The 20,417-nt window shown below is 43.5% G+C and overlaps 1 protein-coding gene across 1 annotated transcript; it reads right to left on the bottom strand.

Moving 5' to 3' along the window:
• Nucleotides 1-10: 10 nt before the first annotated feature.
• Nucleotides 11-19,471, bottom strand: SPATA31H1 (SPATA31 subfamily H member 1). The gene is made up of 2 exons (XM_086700246.1): nt 19,196-19,471; nt 11-18,633 (listed from the first exon to the last, which is right to left on the bottom strand). The coding sequence occupies exons 1-2, from the start codon at nt 19,240-19,242 to the stop codon at nt 312-314; spliced, it is 18,369 nt and encodes a 6,122-aa protein (XP_086556372.1). The 5' UTR covers nt 19,243-19,471; the 3' UTR covers nt 11-311.
• Between the last annotated feature and the right edge of the window lie 946 nt (nt 19,472-20,417).

Genomic DNA, 20,417 nt, shown 5'->3' with positions numbered 1-20,417 from the left:
CCCTTCCTGTCGTTCCATCCTTTTGCGCGACACCAAATATCCCTCCACCCTCCATTCCCCACCCAGCACGACGAGTGGTGTTTCTGGATGGAGATCAATTATTGCCCCTTTATTTATCTTAGAGATATTACAGACCCATTCCCGCCCTCCCTCCCCCAGGAAGAGTGGCAGAGACGCTCTTTGCTGAGGGCGCAGGTATTGGAGGCAGTGGCTTAGCAGGAAAGAAGCCAGGAAAGGGCAGCTTGGTGAAGACTTGAGCCAGTCAGTGAATAAGGGGGGCGGATCTCTTCTCATCTGTTAGCTTCAGGACTCTAAACTTGCCCAGCTTTGGGTATTTTGTGTGTTTGAGTAGCCCTTGAAATCTTTAGACACACTATGTCTGAGCCTCTCCCTAGGGTAGCTGCGCTTGAGTCTCTCCTTAGGGGGACTGTGATGGGTTTTCTCAGACCAACTGTGTTGACCCCTCTTAAAATGACTGTGTTTGCTCTGTCCAAGTGACTGTGTCTGCTCCTCTCAGAGGAACTGCAGTGAGTTCTCTCTGAGGAACCGCAACCACCCCTCACAGGGGGTCTGTGCTGTCTTCTCCCAAAAGGGCTGTGTCCTCTCCTCCCTAAGGGACTGTGATGAATTTTCTGAAAGGGACTGCGACATCTCCTCTCAGAAGGACTGCGACATCTCCTCTCAGAGGGACTCTGGCAGCTCCTTTTGGAGACACTATGATGGCTCCTCTGAGAAGGACTTTGATTGCTCCTTTCAGAGAGACTGCGATGGCTCTTCTGAGAAGGACTGTGATGTCTCCTCTCAGAGGGACTGCGACATCTCCTCTCAGAGGGACTCTGATGTCTCCTTCCAGAGAGACCGCGATGGCTCCTCTGAGAAGAACTTCGATGGATCCTCTCAGAGGGACTCTGATGGCTCCTTCTGGAGATACTGCAATGACTCCTCTGAGAAGGACTTTGGTGGCTCCTTCTGGAGATACTGTGATGGCTCCTCTGAGAAGGACTTTGGTGGCTCCTCTCAGAGGGACTCCAATGGCTCCTTCCAGAGAGACCGAGATGGCTCTTCTGAGAAGGACTTCGATGGATCCTCTCAGAGGGACTCTGATGGCTCCTTCTGGAGATACTGCAATGACTCCTCTGAGAAGGACTTTGGTGGCTCCTTCTGGAGATACTGTGATGACTCCTCTGAGAAGGACTTTGGTGGCTCCTCTCAGAGGGACTCCAATGGCTCCTTCCAGAGAGACCGAGATGGCTCTTCTGAGAAGGACTTCGATGGATCCTCTCAGAGGGACTCTGATGGCTCCTTCTGGAGATACTGCAATGACTCCTCTGAGAAGGACTTTGGTGGCTCCTTCTGGAGATACTGTGATGGCTCCTCTGAGAAGGACTTCGGTGGTTCCTCTCAGAGGGACTTTGATGGCTCTTTCCGGAGATACTGTGATGGCTCCTCTGAGAAGGACTTTGGTGGTTCCTCTCAGAGGGACTTTGATGGCTCTTTCCGGAGATACTGTGATGGCTCCTCTGAGAAGGACTTTGGTGGCTCCTCTCAGAGGGACTTTGATGGCTCCTTCCAGAGATACTGTGATGGTTCCTCTGAGAAGGACTTCGGTGGCTCCTCTCAGAGGGACTTTGACGGCTCCTTCCGGAGAGACCGCGATGGCTTCTCTGAGAAGGACTTCGGTGGCTCCTCTCAGAGGGACTTTGATGGCTCCTTCTGGAGATACTGTGATGGCTCCTCTGAGAAGGACTTCGGTGGCTCCTCTCAGAGGGACTTTGATGGCTCCTTCCAGAGAGACCGCAATGGCTCCTCTGAGAAGGACTTCGGTGGCTCCTCTCAGAGGGACTTTGATGGCTCCTTCCAGAGAGACCGCGATGGCTCCTCTGAGAAGGACTTCGGTGGCTCCTCTCAGAGGGACTTTGACGGCTCCTTCTGGAGAGACCGCGATGGCTCCTCTGAGAAGGACTTCGGTGGCTCCTCTCAGAGGGACTTTGACGGCTCCTTCCGGAGAGACTGCGATGGCTCCTCTGAGAAGGACTTCGGTGGCTCCTCTCAGAGGGACTTTGACGGCTCCTTCCGGAGAGACTGCGATGGCTCCTCTGAGAAGGACTTTGGTGGCTCCTCTCAGAGGGACTTTGACGGCTCCTTCCGGAGAGACTGCGATGGCTCCTTTGAGAAGGACTTCGGTGGCTTCTCTCAGAGGGACTTTGACGGCTCCTTCCGGAGAGACTGCGATGGCTCCTCTGAGAAGGACTTCGGTGGCTCCTCTCAGAGGCACTTTGGTGGCTCCTTCCGGAGATACTGTGATGACTTCTCTGAGAAGGACTTCGATGGCTCCTCTCGGAAGGGCTACGACATCTCCTCTCAGAGGGACTTTGGTGGCCCCTTTGAGAGAGACTGTGATGGCTCCTCTGAGAGGGACTACCATGGCTCCTTTCAGAGGAATTACATGGGGTTCTCTGGCTTAAGAAGCTTTTGTGGTTTCGTTTCTTGGGTGTCAGTTTCTCTTTAAAGTGACTGTGTGAGTTTCTCTTAAGTGAATCTTGTAGAATTCTCCCTCGGTCCTGAACTCTGGTTCCCGATTTGGAGTTCTTGGACTCCTGGATGGAGATTTCACTTCTGCCAAAGTTTTTCTTAGCTCTGCTGCTACTGTCATTTTGAACAACACCCATAGACCGTCTGCTTGAAGTGGTTTTGAAAGTGGTACTTCTTTGGGAAACTATGCGCTTGGGCAGTTGGGTATGTCTGGGTTTGAAAGAGCTATCCCATTTTGGTTCTTGAACTGATCTGAGTTGCTCTGTTTCTTCCCTTAATGTGCTCTCCTGCTTAGTGGTTAGGTCTGTTGGCTTTAGCTTGACAACTGGCATCCCGTCACTTTTGATATCTCTTGATAAGTAATAGTCTCTGGCTTTTCGTTTTGGATGCTGGTTTTTGCTTGACCACAAATGGTCTGGCCTTGATCTGTCCTCAGGCTTCTGCCCAACAAAAGCCATAATTCTGTGTGCCATCTGGAATGCTTGCCTTAGGCCTTGAAAAAGCAGTTGAATGAATTTGGGTTGGGAGGATTTCTTAGGTTGTCTTTTTAACGAGGCAGTCATTGTCTGAGATGCTCCATTCCTCTTCCTTCTAAACTGGGCTGGTAATTCCCTAGAAGGACTCTGTGTCATGGCTCTACCATTTGTGTAGAACTCTGCGCTTTGTGTTCTGCCTCCCTTGGTTCCTTTCATTGGATATTTTGAATCATGGGTCTTTTGGGTTCTCCTGTTAGCCCATTTTTCATCCTGAACATCTTCAGAGTCACTATCTGGTAAAGAGTGAACTTGAGTAAATTCATATTGCCCAGGGTCTCTAATTTCTGTCTTTCCTACTAGGTCAGGGCTCCTATACTGCCTTCGCCTGATGTGCACTTGTACAGGAGAAGCAGGAGCCTGGGAAGATCCAGACTGGAAATCTATCGTAGAAGTAGGACTCTTGGAAGCTCGAGTGTAGACATTAGCTTTCCTTAGTGATGGTGACATAGGACTCCTTGGTGTGATGGGTCTGTCTCTTCTGTGATACTTTGAAACTTGGGGTCTTTTCCCAGTTCGCAGCCTAAAGCCAAGATGCAACCTAATCTCTCCATGGCCTTTAGGAGTGCTTACAAGGTGGAGCTGTGGATAAATAAGAAGGTAAGGCCCAAGAGTGCCCTGTAATTTATGACAGCAACTAAATCCTGCACATCGGCCACACTGTAGGCAGATAGGGTATTTTAAAACCAGACCTGAAGTTAGAGGTGGAGGAACATTTGGGGGTATTTGACTCCTTAACAGTTTTGCTGCTATTTTTAGCTGCAGATCTTGTAACAGCTGGAACTGTTCTGAGAAGTCAGTTTTGGCCTGGGGAAGAAAACTTGGCTTGAGAGAGTGTTGGGATTCAAAAATCCTTGTCTGTGAATTACTCTGTGAGTTCTCACTCTCTTCCACTGGAACAGAATCTTTCCTAGTGAAAACTATATCGAAGGAGGACTCTAACTTTACTGGGGCAGGAGGCTGGCCCCCTGTACATGAAGCAGGAATGGGCTGAATGACTTCCTTGGATATATCATTGAGCTTTGAATTTACTTTCTTTATTCTCATTCTAGTCCCAGAGTATTGCTGTATTATAGAGGACATGGAACCACGTGTCCACATCTTTAAGGCCATTCTTTGCTCATGATCATGACATGAAGTATGTCTTTGAATGTAGTTTTTGACCACTGAAGGCTGAGAGATAGTACCTCGACCCTTCTCTAGCAAACTCTGGGAAAATTTCATCAGTTCAGCTGGAACCCCAAATAAATTCTGAATAGACTGACAGACATCTGCAGTGGCTCTCTCTGTTAAAGATGTTCGAGAATAGAGCTTCCTTTTCATAGTGGCTCCCAAGACATTCCCCAGCGTTAGCATATTGGAGAGATATTTTCTAGGTAGTCGCTGTCTCCAGGAGTGATTCTCCCAGACATTCTGTTGTCTCCCCAGGACAGACCAGGTAAGGCCTCTTTGAGTTCCCGATCCTGACTGAAACGTCCTAGATGGTGATCTCCAGCTTTGTGGTGGATGTTGGGATAGGTCGTGGAGTAAGTTCTCTAGCTCTTCCACCTGCTTCTTATTAGTCCTCTCCTTAGATATGACACCCACTCTTGGGATCTCAAAATGTGGGGTTTCTACAATGTTAGTTATTTTATCAGACAGTTGATTATGAAGGGACAAGGTAAGGGTTGAAGACCGTATCATAGTAGAGTCTATAAAGGACTCTTCAGGCTCCAAAATATCTGTCCCAAGGTTTTTTACATCCAAAGTCCTTGATACTTCCGGCAGCTCAAAATCCCAAAGGCTTCCTAATTCAGATGTTTCGGCCGAGCTTGAGATAAGCGAGTTTGAAGAGTTGTGCAGAAATCTAGAGATATAATTATCTATTTGTAACTCCTCTCTTGATGTAAAATCCTCAGATTCCCTAATCTGATATACCTGTCCTAGATTCAAATCCTCAGATTCCCTGATTTGAGAAGACCCTATTTTTGTCCCTACTGATTTCATGGCCTGAAGCCCTTGTTCACGAGTGAACATTGTAGGTTTCTCAAATGGAGATGTTGGCTGTGAGAGTAATTCTGCAGATTTCACTTTAGTATTTGGCCTTGGAGTTAATTCTACAGGTTCTACCATTTCTTGAAGCTGTGGCTTTGGGAATAAATCCAAACAATCCAGTGCTTCAATCGCTGACCCTAAGGCTACTCCTATTGGTTCTACAACCTGAGGAATTGGTCCTGGTGCTAATTCCTCAGATTTTACAATTTGAAGTGGTGGCCCTGGGATTAACACAGTCTTTACGATTTGAAACCCTGTCAACTTCATTGTTTCCAAAATTTGGTGTGTTGGCTCTGTGGCTAATTTCTTAGATTTCACATTTTGCAACCATAGCCCTGAGGTAAACTCAGAAGATCTCACATCTTGCAGTTTTGGAGTCAACTCAAGACAGTCTACCATTTGAGAGATTGGCCCTGGTGTTAATGCCACAGATTTTACAACTTGAGGTGGTGGCCCAGAAGTCACTTTCACATAGTCAATAACTTTTTGGGGAACTACCGGGGTTACCCCTTGAGCAACATGAAGCTGTGTCTTTGTAGATTCTGTGACCTGATCTGGTGGCTTTGGACTAATCCTCATATATTCTGTAATTCGACCTTGTAGTCCTGGACCTATCTCTGAATATTTCATCCTTTGATTCTGTGACAATGATAATCCCACTGATCCATCCCCTTGCTGCCATGTCTCGGGTATGAGCTTTACAGATTCTGCACATCCTGCAACTTGATCTGTCGGCTTTGGGGGCAACTCTAAAGATTCCTCCCTTTGAAGCCGTTGCTTAGAAGTGAAACCCATAGATTCAGGAACTTGATATCCTAGTCCTGGTGTCATCTCTGAAGGCCCTGGGACATGATGTAATGACTGTGTAATCAATGCTTCAGAGTCTTCCCTCTGCAGCCTTTTCTCAGAGATCACCTCCGCAAATTCTAGTGCTTGAGGATAGGGCCTTGGAAATCTCTCTGCATATCCAGTGGTTTTACGTATTGGCTTTGGGGTCATTCCAAGGAATTCCTTCCTTTTTGGCCTTGCCTTGGAGGTCAAGCCCATAGTTTCTGTAGTGTGATGCTTGGGCTCTGGGGTCATCTCTTCAGATCCTACAGCTTGCTGCAGTAGCCTTGTATGTAATTCCTCCAAATCCTTAACTTGAGTCTGTGACTGAGAGAGCAACTCCAGAGTTTTTGGGATTTGGTAGCTTTCCTTTAGGGTTAATTCTAAGGATTTAGAGCCTCGATTTCTTAGCACTGGAGTCACATCAACAGATTCTGGTACTTGGAGATCTAGCCCTAGAGGCATTCCTGAAGATTCCATGGCTTTACTTGTTGGCTTTGGGGTCAACCCTACAGATTTTTCTATGGTTTCTTTGCCTTGGTGTGCCAACCTTTGTGCCATTGCTGAAGATTCTGTGATGTGATAAATTGGTATTGAAATCAAACTCACAGATTTAGGGACCTGATGCATTGGCGTTGGGATCATCTCCACATGTTCTACAAACTGATGCTCTGGCCTAGGGATTATCTCAGAGGAGTTTGTAATTGGATACCTTCTTTTTGGAGTTAGCTCCTCAGATTTTGTTCTTGGAAGCAGTGACCCTGGTGGTAACTCTACAGGTTTTATATCTTGTTGCAGAGATGCTGAAGACAATTTCACATGTTTTATACTTTGCAACTTTGGTTCTGGAGTAAACTCCAAAGATTTCTCACCTTGTTGCTGTGATTCTGGAGACAAACTTGAAAATTTAACACTAGCCAACATCAGTCCTGGTATGAACTTCTTAACTGGCTCTGGTGCCAACACCACTGATTTCATACCTTGCCATCCTGAAGTCAACTCTTGGCAATTCATACCTTGCTGTTGGGACCCTGGTGTCAACTCCACGGATTTGACATCTTGAAAACATGACTCTGGTGCAAAGACCTCAGAATTAACACATGGTGACCTGAGGCATGATGACAACCCTAAAGAATTAGCACTTTGAGGCTGTGGCAATGGGTTTGACTTCAAAGATTTCACATCTTGAAAATGCGGTGAAAACACCACGGATCTCACATTATGCTGCCTGAGGTGTGAGGGCAACTCCTCAGAATTCATACCTTGAGGATGTGGCCCTGAATTTACATCCACAGATTTCATTATTTTAAAACATGGCTCTCGTGCAAACATCTCACATTTCAAGTCCTGCAGCTCAGAGCCTGAAATCCGTTTCACAGAATTTGCACCACAAAGCAATGGCTCTTTGCTCATCTTCATAGATTTTACATCTTCAAGCAATGGCTCTGGTAAAAATAAGACAGATTTCATACCATTTAACGGAGAGCCTACAGTGAACACTGACTGCACAACTTGTTGCTGTGACCCACAGTGATTCTCCCAAAACTGGATTTCTGGAAACTTTGCCCCTGGTATTAACTCAGAAGATTTTATACCTTGCAAATATTGTCCAGGGTTGAACAGAATAGATTTTGTACCTTGAGATTCTAACCCAGGATTCAATTCAGAGGGTTTTGTGCTTTGCATCTGTGGCCCTGGATTAAACTTTACAGAATTCATGCACTGAAATTCTGACCCTGAATTCAAATCAGAAGAATTCACACCTTGCGGCTGTGGGCCACAGTTGAACTCCTGTGATGTTACACCTGGAAACTTTGTCCCTGGAGTCAATTCACATTTCATATTTTGTGAATGTTGCACAGGGTTGAACAAAACAGATTTTATACCTTGAAATTCTGACCCCAGATTCAAATCAAAAGATCCCATACCTTGACATTTTATCTCTGAAGTCAACCCAAAAGATTGTATACCTTGCAAAGGTGGCTCAAATTTGTACTCCACAGCGTTTACACATTGTAATTTTGCCTCTGGACTCAACTCAGAAGAATTTACACAGTTCGTCTGTGGCCCAGGTTTGCATCCCATAGGTGCTACACCTAGAAACTTTGGCCCGGGAATCAATTCAGATTTCAAACATTGCAAATGTGGTTCAGGGTTGAACACCACAGATGTCTCACTGTGACTCTTGGTCCCTGGATTCACCTCAGATCCCATACCTTGACATTTTGTCCCTGAAGTCAACTCAAAAGATGGTACACTTTGCAAAGGTGGCCCCAGTTTGCACCCCACAGAATTTACACATTGTAATTTTGGCTCTGGATTCAACTCAGAAGGATTTATACAGTTCATCTGTGGCCCAGGGTTGCATCCCATAGGTGCTACACCTAGAAACTTTGGCCCTGGAATCAGTTCAGATTTCAAATCTTGCAAATGTATTCCAGGGTTGACCACTACAGATGTCTCCCTTGGAAACTCTGTCCCTGAATTCAACTCAGAAGACTTCCTACTTTGAAGTTTTGAAACTGAAGTTAATTCAGAAGAGTTTACACCTTGCAAGTGTGACTCAGGGCTGCATCCAACAGCATTTACACACTGAAGGTTGGGTTTTGAAATAAATGCAGACGAATTCATACCCTGCAAATGTGGCCCAAGGCAGAACAACTTAGATTTTATACCTTGAAGCTCTGGCCTAGGATTCAACTCAAAAGATTTTACACCTTTCAATTGAGGCCCCGTGTTGAATGCCATAACATTTATACACTGAAGCTGTGGCCCTGGGTTCAACTCAGAGCATTTCCCACCTTGTAATTTAGGCTCATGATTGAATTCCGGAAATTGCTCATATGGAAGCTTCATGTCTTTGCACAACTCAGATTTTATCACTTGTAACTGTGGCCCAGGATTGAACTGGAAAGACTGCATACCTTGAACACTTGTTCCCTGGCACAGCTCAGAAGATTTCACATCTTGCAACTGTTGCTCAGGATTGAATTCCATAGATTTCACATCTTGAATCTGTGTCCCTTTGCATAATTCTGAAGATTTTCTATGTTGCAAATGTGATCCAGGATTGTATACCATAAATTTTACACTTTGAAGCTCTGGCCGTGGGTTCACCTTATATGATTTCTCTTCTTGCCACTGCTTCCCAGCACTGAACTCAGAAGATACCACACTGTGAATCTTTGATTCCAAGGCTAACTCAGAGGGGTTTGCAACCCGAAATTCTGGGTCATGATTGACTTCTGTAGTTTTCACTATTTGAAGCTTTATGGACTCAGGAGATTTTGCACCTTGCAACTTTGCCCCAGGGTTGAATTCCACAGATTTCATACCTTGAAAGTGTGCCCCTGGTGTCAGCATAGACAATTTCCTATTTTGTAACTGTAGGGCTGACTTGAACCCCAAAGATTTCACATCTTGTACCTTTGTACCTAGATTCAATTCAAGAGATTTCGTATCTTGCCACGTGGGCCTGGTGATGAATTCCACAGATCCTCCACTTTGAAGCTTTGTTTCTGGTGTTAACTCAGAAGATGTCACACCTTGTAACTGTGGAACAGGTTTTAACTCAACAGATTTCAAATCTTGAAGCCTCCACTCTAGCGTCAAATCAGATTTCTCACCTCGTCTCTGTGGTCTAGGGTTGAATTCCACAGATTTCACTCCTTGAAGCTTCCTCTTCTGGGTTAAATCAGATTTCCCGCCTTGTAGCTTTGGACCATGGTTGAACCCAAAGGATTTCACTTCTTGAAGCTTTGACTCCGGGATCATTTCAGAAGATTTCATACCTTGAAAGTGTGATCTAGAATTGGACCCTGTAGATTTTATATCTCGAAGCTTTATACCCATAATCAGCTCTGAACATTGCATATCTTGTAACTTTGGGCTGGATTTCACACCTGAAAACTTCCTCCCCAGGGTCATATCAGAAGATTTCTCACCTTGTAACTTTGAACTAGGTTTCAATTCTACAGATTTCACTCCTTGCAGCTTTTCCCTTGTGATCACTCGAGATTTCACATCCTGCAACTGTGGCCCAGACCTGGAATTCGTAGATTTTACATCTGGAAGCTTTACACCCATGATCAACCTAGAAGATTTCGTATCTTGAAACTGTGGGCCTGACTTGAAATCCACTGATTCCACTTTTTGAAGCTTTGTCCCTAGTATCAATTCAGAAGATTTCACACCACTCAACTGTGACCCAGGTTTGAACTTTGCAGATTCCACATCTTGAAACTTTGTTTCTGAGAGTAACTTAGAACAATTCACTCCTTGAAATTGTGGCTCAGGGTTGAATACCAATTTCACATTTTGAAGCTTTGATCCCAGGATCAGGTCAGAAGATTTCACAACTTGCACCTGGGGACTGGGGCTGCTTTCTTTACGTTTTACATTTTGAAGTTTTGTCTTTGAGGTCCCTTCAGAAGAATTCACACCTTGTAACAATGGTCCATGGTTGAAATCTGTAGATTTGGAACCTTGAATTTCTGTCCCTACAGTCAGTTTAGAAAATGTTGTACCTTCCAATTGTGAACTTGGATTTAATTCAGTAAATGTCATATCGTGGGACTTTATCCCAGGTGACAACTTAGAAGATTTTAGACCTTGCCACTGTAACCCAGAGTTGAAATTCTCAGATTTCACACCTTGAAGTTTTGTCTGAAGAGTCAATTCAGATGACTTCCTACTTTTCAAGTGTAGTGGAGCGTTCAACTCTATAGTTTTATCACTTTGTAATTGTGACCCTTGGCTTAATACCCCAGATTTCACCTCAGGAAGCTGTGGCTCTTGTGTAAGCACTAGAGAATTGACACCTTGAGGTTGTGCTCCTGGGGATGACTGTAAGGGTTTCACTTCTTGAAGCTTTGGTCCTGCAGTCAATTTAGTAGATTTCCTATCATGCAAGGAAAGCCTAGATTTCAGTGTCATAGATTTTATACCACAGAGCTTTGATCTTGGTGTCAGGTCACATGATTTCATACTTCTAACCTGTAGAAAAGGTTTCAAATTGAAACCTTGAGGCTGATGTTCCTGGAGTGATGCTAAAGATGGTGTATCTTGGAGCTTTGGCCTTGGAGTCAATGCAGATGACTTTGTATCTCTTAACTGTATTAAAGGTTTCAACTCTACAGACTTGACACCTTGAGACTGTAATCCAAGATTTAACTCTACAGACTTCACAGCTTGGAATTCAGGTCCTGGTACCCACTGAACACATCTCATACTTTCTAGCTGTGGCTCTTGTTTAAACTCCATAGTTTTTATATCTTGAAGCTGTGGCTCTGAGGTTGATGCCAAAGTCTTCCCTTTTTGCAGCTGTGGTCCTGGGAACAACTCAGGAGTTTTCACATTCTGCAACTGTGGCCCACGGTTGAAATCTGCATACGTTGCACCTTGAGTTTTTGTCCCGAAAGTCAATTCAGATGACTTCACATCTCTTAACTGTACTGAAGATTTCAACCCTCCGGATTTAGCACCTTGAGATCGTGACCCAAGATTTAAATCTACAGATTTTACAGCTTGGAACTTAGGTCCCGGTATCCACTGAATACATTTCATACTTTCAAGCAGTTGCTCTTGATTTAACTCAACAGTTTTTACACAGAGTTGTGGCTCTGAAGCTGATGTCGAGGGTTTCACTTGGTGCAGCTGAGGTCCTGGGATCAACTCAGGAGATACTATGCTTTGCAACTGTGGTTCAGGTTTAAACTCTTTAGGTTTTAAACCTTGGATATTTGATTCTGGAGTCAGTTCACATGGTTTCATACCTTCAAACTGTAACTCAAAATTGAAGTCTACTAATTTTCCATCTTTAAATTTTAGCCCTGGAATTAATTCCAAAGACATCTCACCTTCTGACTTAGACCCTCTCTTCAATTGCTCTGAATTCACACATTGCTGCTTTGGTGAGAGTACAGATATCTCGCCACCCTGTTCTGGCCCAGAAGTTAAATTCATAAGTGCCATCCCTTGAAAGTGTTGCCTTGGGGCTAAATCCACAGATTTTACTCCTTGAAACTTTGGTCTTCTGGTCACATTCGCAGATTTTACTTCCTGCTTCTTTGGCCTTGGGATCAACTTCCCAGATTTTATACATTGCAGCACTGAATCTGGAGTTTCCTCTACAGATTTTAAACTTTGATACTTTAAACATGGGGTACTCTCAACAAGTTCCTTATCTTGCATTTGTGGCTCTAAAGTCAATTCCTCAGGTTTCACAACTTGCAGTTCAGATCCTTGGAGCAATGGCCCTTGTGCAAAAGACACAGATTTCTCACCTTGCATCTTTGGCCCAAATTTCAATTCCACAGTTTTCACATCTTGCAGCTGTGTTCTTGGGACCAACTCCACAGTTTTGAATTCTTGAATTCTTGCATGCATAGTCAACTCAGATTTCTCACCTTGAAGCTTATTATTTGCGGTATCTTTCACAGATTTGACATCTTCTATTTCAACCCCTGAGGTTATCTCCACAGATTTCTCACCTTCCAGCTGTGGACTGGAGGTTAGCAACATGGATTCCATACCTTTTAGATACTGTCCTGGAATTAAGGCCACAGATTTCATATCTTTCAGCTCTGACTCTGAGATTAACAACTCAGATTTTAAACCTTGAAGTTTTGAGCCTGGGATCAGCTCCATTGGTTTCACACCTTCCACCTGTGGCCCGGAGGTTAACACCATAGACTTGACATCTCTCATTTGTGGCTTTGGTGTTTGCATAGATTTCATACCTCCCAAATGCAGCCCTGGGGTTAACTCCTCAGATTTCCTATCTTCCAGCTGTGCCTTAGATTTTAAACCTCGAAGCTTTGAGATTGGGGTCCACTCCACAGGTTTTATATCTTGCAACTGTGGTCCTTGGATCAATTTAGGAGATTTTATACCTTGTAACTCTGGTCTTCTAATCAACTCAGAATATTTCACACTTGGCAACTGTGACCCGGGAGTCAACTCCATAGGTTTTGCATATGGTTTCTGTGGCTCTGAGACAAATTTATAAGAAATGTTACCTTCAAAGCTTGACATTTGGTCTATCACTAAATGTTTTACACCTTGAAATAGTGTCTCTGGTACTAACATCTCAGGCGTGACCACTTGCTTTCCAGGTTGTGGGGTGAACCTCATAGATCTTACTCCTTGTATCTTTGGCTTTGGGGTCAACTCAAAAAAATTCACACACTGTAGTTGTGGTCCCAAGTTTAACTCTGAAGATTTCGCTCCTTGAGGTTGAGTTCCTGATATCAGATCACAAAATTTGACATCTTGTAGACATGGCCCTGGGTTAAGCCCCACTTGTTTTATACCCTGCAGCCCTGGTGACATCTTTGCTAATTTAGAATCTTGAAACCCTAACTCTGGAGTCTCCTCCACAGAATTCACACCATGAAACTTAGATCCTGGGGTTTGCTTCCCAAATTTGACACCTTGAAGCTTTGGCCCTGAAGTCAATTCAGAAAATTTGACATCTTGCTGCCTTGGCCCTAGGTTTAGTTCCTGAGATTTCACACCTTGCAACTGTAGTTCTGAGGTTAATTCATTGGATTTCGTGCTAGGAAACTGTAGTCCTTCAGTAGACAGAAGAGATTTTGTATTTTCACCCAAGGGTCTTTGGCTTGACTGCAAAGATGATTCTGTTACAAATCCTGTAGACTTCATATCTTGAAGCTGTGTTCCTGGTATACACTGCAAATGTTTGAAACCTTGACGCTTTGGTTCTGAGGTCAAATCAGAAAATTTGACATCTTGCAAGCATGGTCCTGAGTTTTGTTCCACAAATTTCACACCTGGAGTTTGTGGTTTTGAAGTCAATTTTATGGGTATAACACTTTGATGCTTTGGCCCTGGGATAGATAATTTGATTTCTTGCACTGGGGAACCAGGGGTCAGTTCATCACATTTCATACCATGATGTGGAGACCCTGAAATTAAATCTATAGGTTTTTCTCCTTGAAGAAGTGGCCCTTGGGATAACTCTGAAAATCTGACACTTTGCAAATGTGGCCCTAGGGTCAATTTCACACCTTGAGGCTGGGTCCCCTTAGTCAATTCCTCTGATACTACACTTTGTAGTACTGGTTCTTGTACCAGCTCCTCAAATTCTACCACTCCAGTAGTAGCTGGCTGTTGGATTAAATTAACATATTTCATGTCTTGTAATTGTGGCTCTGGATCCAACTGCATAGACTTTACTCCCTGGAGCTGTGGCCCTGGGGTCAACTCCATAACATGTGGTTTTGGTCCTGTGATAAATTGTTTAGATCCTACCACTAATGGGGATGACTCAGGGGTTAACTTCATAGATTTCAAATTTTGTAGTGGTGGCTCTGATTTCTCATATTGCATCCCTGGTCCTAAAGTAAATTCCAGAGATCCTTTTTTAAAATATGGCATTGTCTCTTGGGTGTTTTCAACTTGAAACGATGCCAACCCCATAGTTTCTGTCTTTTCTGACCTTAGAGGTATCTCTGAAGGCTCAGTAACTTGAAGATGTGGTTTTAGAGTCATTCCTGCAGATTCTATAACTTGACCTGTTGGTTTTTGTGTTAATGCCTCAGAAGTCAGCCTCATGGCTTCTGTGTCTTGATAGCCTGGCCCTGGAGTCATCTCTGAAATTTTTTTAAAATGTGGCCTGGCCATCATCTCAGCAGTTTCCATGACTTGCTGTGGGATTAACTTCACTGATTCCTCCTCTTGTGGCCAGATCTCAGAAGCTAACTCTGTAGATACTGTGTCTTGATGCCATGGTCTAGAAGTTGGACCCACAGATTTAATTGCTTGTAAATGTGGTTCCATGGTCAGTTTCCTTGATTCTTCATGTAAGTGTGTGTCAGGAATTAACCTTCTAGATTCTTCCAGTGGTGCGGTTAAATCCACAAATTTATTACCATGCATTAATGGACCTAGAGTCAACTCCTCAGGTTTTGTACTGTTGGGCTGTGGTTCTGGGGTCAATGGGACATATCTCATACTTTGAAATTGTGGTTCTGAGATCAACTCCTTATAGTTCGTAAATTCTGAATATGGTCCTAGATTCAAATGAACAAACTTCATACCTTGGGACTCTGGGTTCAATATTTGTGGGTTCATACCTTGCATCTCTGATCCTGATACCAACTCTGGAGATTCTTGTATTAAGTGTTGAGACACTGGAGTCTCCAAGGCTTTTACACCCTGGAGCATTGTCTCACGGGTACCTTGTAATGGCACTGAGTTCATCTGAATAGATCCTGAAGTTTGACTCAATGGTCCTGGAGTATTTCCTAAAGATGACTGTTTCAACTCCACAGATTCTTTCCTGTAGTGACAATTGTCAGAAGTCAACTCTGCTTCTGTTCCTGGATATCTTGGCTGTACAATCATTCCTAAAGATTCTAAAGTTTGATGCCATGGGGTAGATCCTTCAGGTTCTGTGGCTTGATGATTTGGCTTGAGGTTCAACTCTACAGATTTTACTGCTTGAATGTGTGCCCCTGAGATTGGTTCCTCATATTTCATATCTTCTACCTGTGTTTCAGGAATCAACCTTCTACATTCTACCATTTGAGGAATTTTCACATCTTTAAGCAATAGTACCGGGACTATCTCCTCAGATCTTTTATCTTGTAACCATGGTTTGGGGGCCAAATCCACAGATTTCCTATCTTTCTGTAATTGTCTTAGGGTCAACTCCACACCTTTTATATCTGGAAACTCTGGCGGTAGGGCCAAATGAACATATTCCAGACCTTGCAACTGTGAACTGGAGGTCAAATCTTTCAATTTCCCATTTTGCAACTGTGGTGCTGGGGCTAACTCAGTGGATTTTCTACTTTGTTGTTGTGTTCCTAGGGTTAAATGAATAAATTGCACACCTTGAAGCTGAGACCCTGGGGCTACCTGCACAGAATTCCTACTTTTCGTCTGTGGAATGGGGGCCAACTCATCAGATTTTACAGTCTGCTGTTGAAGTTCTGGGACCAATTCTATAGAATTCACAGTTGGGATCAGCTCTCCATATTTTACCACTTGTGGGACTAAACCTGTGGTTATATCTATAGATTTTATATTTTGCATTCTTGGTCCCAAGGTCAGTTTCTCAGATTTTGCATTTTGCAATCCTGAGGATAACTTCACAGAATCCACAACCTTAAGTTGTGGCATTGGCTGCACCCCCAAATACTCTACACTTGGAAGTAGTGATGCAGTAGTCTTTGCTGTAGATTCTGTGACTTGATGCAGTGGCTTTTGGCTCACTCCCTTAGATGCTGTACTTTGACCCAGCGACCTTGGGACTGTCCCTAAAGATTCCATTATTTGATGATGTGATGGTGTTAACTCTACAGATTTCTTCATTTGTAACCATGTGTCAGAGGCCAACCCCATATTTTCTGTAATTTGATGGCTTTGCCTTGGGCTCACCTCTGAAGATTCTAGGGTTTGAAGCCATGGAGTCAACCTTGAAGATTCCATGACTTGATGAGGTGGCCCTGGGATTAATGCCATAGTTTCTGTGCCTTCATGATATGGTTGTGGAGTCATCCCCACAGGGTCTAGCACTTGAATCCATGAACCAGGAGTCAACTCAAGAGGTTCCTTGACTTGAGATATTGGCCTTGAGGTCAAATCCTGAGTTTCTACAACTTGTGACTGTGGTGCTATGATCATTCCAATTGGTGACCCCGGTGTTATTGGAGTTACCTTTAGAGAATGTATGGATTGATGTGATGACATTGGAACTATCCCTACTGATTCTTTGACTTTAGGTGATGGCTCTGAGGGTAAACCCACATATTCTACAACCTCAGGTGGACCAATAGTAGTAGGAGAGCTAGAAGTCAAACCATTTGGCTGAGTTGCTCCTGGGGTCAAATTTGCGATTTGAGACTGCGAATTTCCAGGTTCTACAACATGTGGCTGTGCTGGTGGAATTATCCCCATGAAATCCATAGCTTGTAATAGTGCCACTGGAGTTACTTTCATGTAATCCATAACTTGATGAGATGGACTGGAGATCATTTCCAATGATCTTGTTTTTTGACATATTGGCTCTGGAAGAAACTTCAACAGTTCTATGACTTGACTTTGTGGCTTTGAGGTTATGTCCACTGATTCAGTAACTTCATGCTGTGGCCCTTCAGTCACTTCCACAGTTTCTACAACTGCATGTTTTGCCTTTGGACTCATCTTTCCTGGTGGTATGACTTGATGGTCTAGTGATGTGTTTATTTCTGCTGACTTCATGGCTTGATATTGTGTTCTTGGGGTTATTCCCACTGATTCTGTGATATGTGGATGTGATTTTTTAATCATCCCCATAGAATCCATGACTTGAAGCAATACTATAGGAGTTACCTTCACATTATCTGTGACTTGATTCTGTGGTCTTGAGGTCATCTTTGATTCCATAGCTTGATGCTGAGGACTTGGTATTACCTCCACTGATTTAGTGACTTGATATGATGGTTTGGGGCTTACTCTCACTTTTTTCACGGTTTCCATTGGTTTCCCAACTTCATCTGGTGGCTGTGGGAACAAACCCACAGATTCTATCACTTCTGAATGTGATTCTGGGATCATCCCCATCAAATCCATGACTTGAAGTAATGCCAATGGAGTTACCTTTATGTTATCTGTAACTTGGTATGGTAGCCTTGGGGTCAATTCCACATTAGTCACTTGGGTCTTATGCTGCTGTATCCTTTTTTCTGGAAGGCCTATGACTCTCTGCTCTATACTAAGCTCTAGGACATGTTTTGGCTCCTTCTGCAGTAAAGTGGTTTCCTCTTGATTTATGTCAACTCCTAAACTTTTGGGAGGTGGAGTGCCCAGTGATGTAACTAAGGGCCTGGATTCAAGAATTTGGGGGCCATCCCCTGGTTGTGACTGCTTACCTGGGATAAGTGACTGTGAAATTTTTGTTTCTGTTCTCTTTAATCTAGATTCCACTCCAATATTCACATGGAGCTGAAATGATGGACAGTTTGGGGATTTATTGTTGATACTTTGTTTACTGCTTTGATGAATGGGCATAGATACCTGGATTTGAGGTTTCTCTGGTTCAGGGACTCCTCCTTGTGCATCGATTAAATAATTCAGCATTGCCCACGATTCCTTCACAGGCAGAGGTACTGTTTGTTCCCTCAAAGTACAAACCTTCCAAGCCATATGTCCCTCTAACTCCCACCTAGCCAAAGGAGAGAGACGGATTGGAGCCCACCCTGAGAATCGTGGTCTCTCCCTGGAGCCAGAATTTGGCCCATGATCCAATGTCAAATGACTCTTGCTCCTCCTGCCATTCTTTGTTTTCTCTTGGTGGCAGAGAGCTGGGGATTCAAGAACAGAGTTGATAAAAGAACTTTGAGATCCTAAGGGTGAAAGTGCTGTAAAATTCTGAAAAAGTTTTGATTTCCCAAACTCTGAGAGCCTAAAAGTAGACAGCAATGTGCCTTGGCTCCTGAACACAGAAGGCTGTTTCTTGGGTAAAATAGGTAAACTATGGCTCTGGAGTTGCCAGGTTGTTTCTTCAGAAAAGACAGGAAAGTGTGACAGGCTGGAGTTGTTGCTTAATGATCCAGAGGAGATGCTGTGGTCAGTAGAATGTTTTGCCTTCTTACAGCCACAACAGGGTAGAACAGGCTCCTGAGCCACAAACACAGAGGAGGTGGAGGAAGAAATCTTATCTTGTGGTTCAGGCAAACACAATTCCAAAAGACTTGATCTGAGAAATAAAGAAAAGTTTCCATTTGCTTTGAAGCAGAAAAAGGTAGGAAAAGTAGGAAAAGGGAAAAATAATGGCTATTTCAAATGCAAAATATTTTGGCCTGAAGGAGAACTACAACAGCAAAAGAGGCTGCTTTCCCCAACATCATTTACTTATGGAAAGAATTCCTCCACCAGGAGGAAAGGGAGCATTTGTCTCCATTCCATTCAGAAATGATCCACAGACCAGTTGTTCTTAAATGTCCTTTGGACCCAGAATTTATCCCCACTGCCAAACAAACAAACCAACTAACTAACCAACCAACCAACTAGCAATCTTCCGTTTCCCTCTCTCTTTCCCTCCCTCCTTCCCTCTCTCCTACTCTCCCTCCTTCAGTTCCTTCCTTCCCCCCTCTTAAAAGTTTACCACCTTTGGGGCAGCTGACTGGCTCAGTCCGTAGAGCATGTGACTGTTGATCTCAGGGTTGAGTTCAAGCCCCAAAGAGTTTACTTAAAAAAAGGGGGTGGGGGGCTCTACCACCTGCTGCAGTTCCCACCTAGAAACTACTACTTTCCCTGACCTTGCACATTCCAGGTGTTGGAAGATCTGTTGAAGACTTCTCTCCATTGACCAGAGTATATATTCCTGGGCCCATCCCACAGGGAGTGCTGAAACACTGGATATAAGAGAGTGTATCAGTGTAGTTGAAGTGATATTAAAGTACTAGTAAAGAAACCATTAAGAAGAGTGACTTAACTTGTAAAGGAAACAGCTATCATAGTGAGTGAAGTAAAATAGTCCTAGCTTACTCCTAATTTTACAGAGTTTATCAGTAGGGTAGGCTGAAGAGAGAAAGAATAGACAGTGAAGATCAGCTTTACTCACCATGTCAGGTTAGCTTCAGGGCAACCCATTCTGAGATTTTCTTCCCACTGGGAAGCTGGGAGTAGGGGTAAAGAGTCTATCAGCATCACAATTATTGATACTACCTTGTTCAGCCCCCTTGTTTTACAAATAAGGAAACAATGGTGAAATGATGTCCAGGATCATAAAATTAATTAGTGGTAGAGTTCAGACTTAACCTAGGTCTCAGGTTTTTCTATTTTAAACTATACTATGTTGCCTTCACCATGTAGTAGATGGAAGCCATTGGAATGAGCAGGAACAATCATGGTAGTAGGGAGTTGGAGTAGGGGAAATAAAATTCATAATACATATCTTTTACTCCAAGAGAGTCTATCCAGTGTCCATGACAGGGAAAAAAGGTATTGAAACTTCCTGCACCAAACTCTTGGTAGTTACCCCTTCTGTATTCTCTAATTTCACCAAATTTCTTTCCTGGTGCTTTGAGTTGTGTACAAAAGGAGATTAGGAAAGGAAGCATAGAATTATAAAGCTGTTTACATCTCTTTGGAAGTTGCTAGAAAGAATCTAGCATCTTTAGAGACGTTGGAAAGAATAGGCACATTTCTTTCATTTACATAATCTTTCAACCTCCTTCTCTCCACCTACTATTAAAGGCTAGAATCTTAAAGCAGACCCACAGTTGATGTCATGAGCCTTGAGCTGAAGAATAAAGGATAGAATCTTTCTGACCTGTGAATTTCTTGATCTTTTTCAATTTATGCTGCTTTGAAGTCTAGAGAGGCACAAAAAGAAAAAATAAAATCAGAAAACGTTCTAGGTTAGAGAATTTATCAACAGCACAGTCCATCTTATAGACACAAATATTAATACAGTGGGTATCCATAACCACAGCAACAATTATGACCCCATTCATTTATTCATGAATCATTTCATGA

This window comes from Puma concolor, chromosome A3, assembly GCF_028749965.1.
Source record: "Puma concolor isolate L17-30 chromosome A3, mPumCon1.1.hap2, whole genome shotgun sequence".
Lineage (NCBI taxonomy): Eukaryota > Metazoa > Chordata > Mammalia > Carnivora > Felidae > Puma > Puma concolor.
The sequence above is the reverse complement of the archived record's forward strand: the minus strand, read 5'-3'. Positions and strand labels throughout refer to the sequence as shown.

Coding starts and splice junctions, on each gene's coding strand:
- SPATA31H1 (XM_086700246.1), bottom strand. CDS start 19,242: ATGGAGAGAAGTCTTCAACAGATCTTCCAACACCTGGAATGTGCAAG. Junction 18,634..19,195: donor CAACACCTGGAATGTGCAAG/GTCAGGGAAAGT, acceptor TTTATTTCTCAG/ATCAAGTCTTTTGGAATTGT.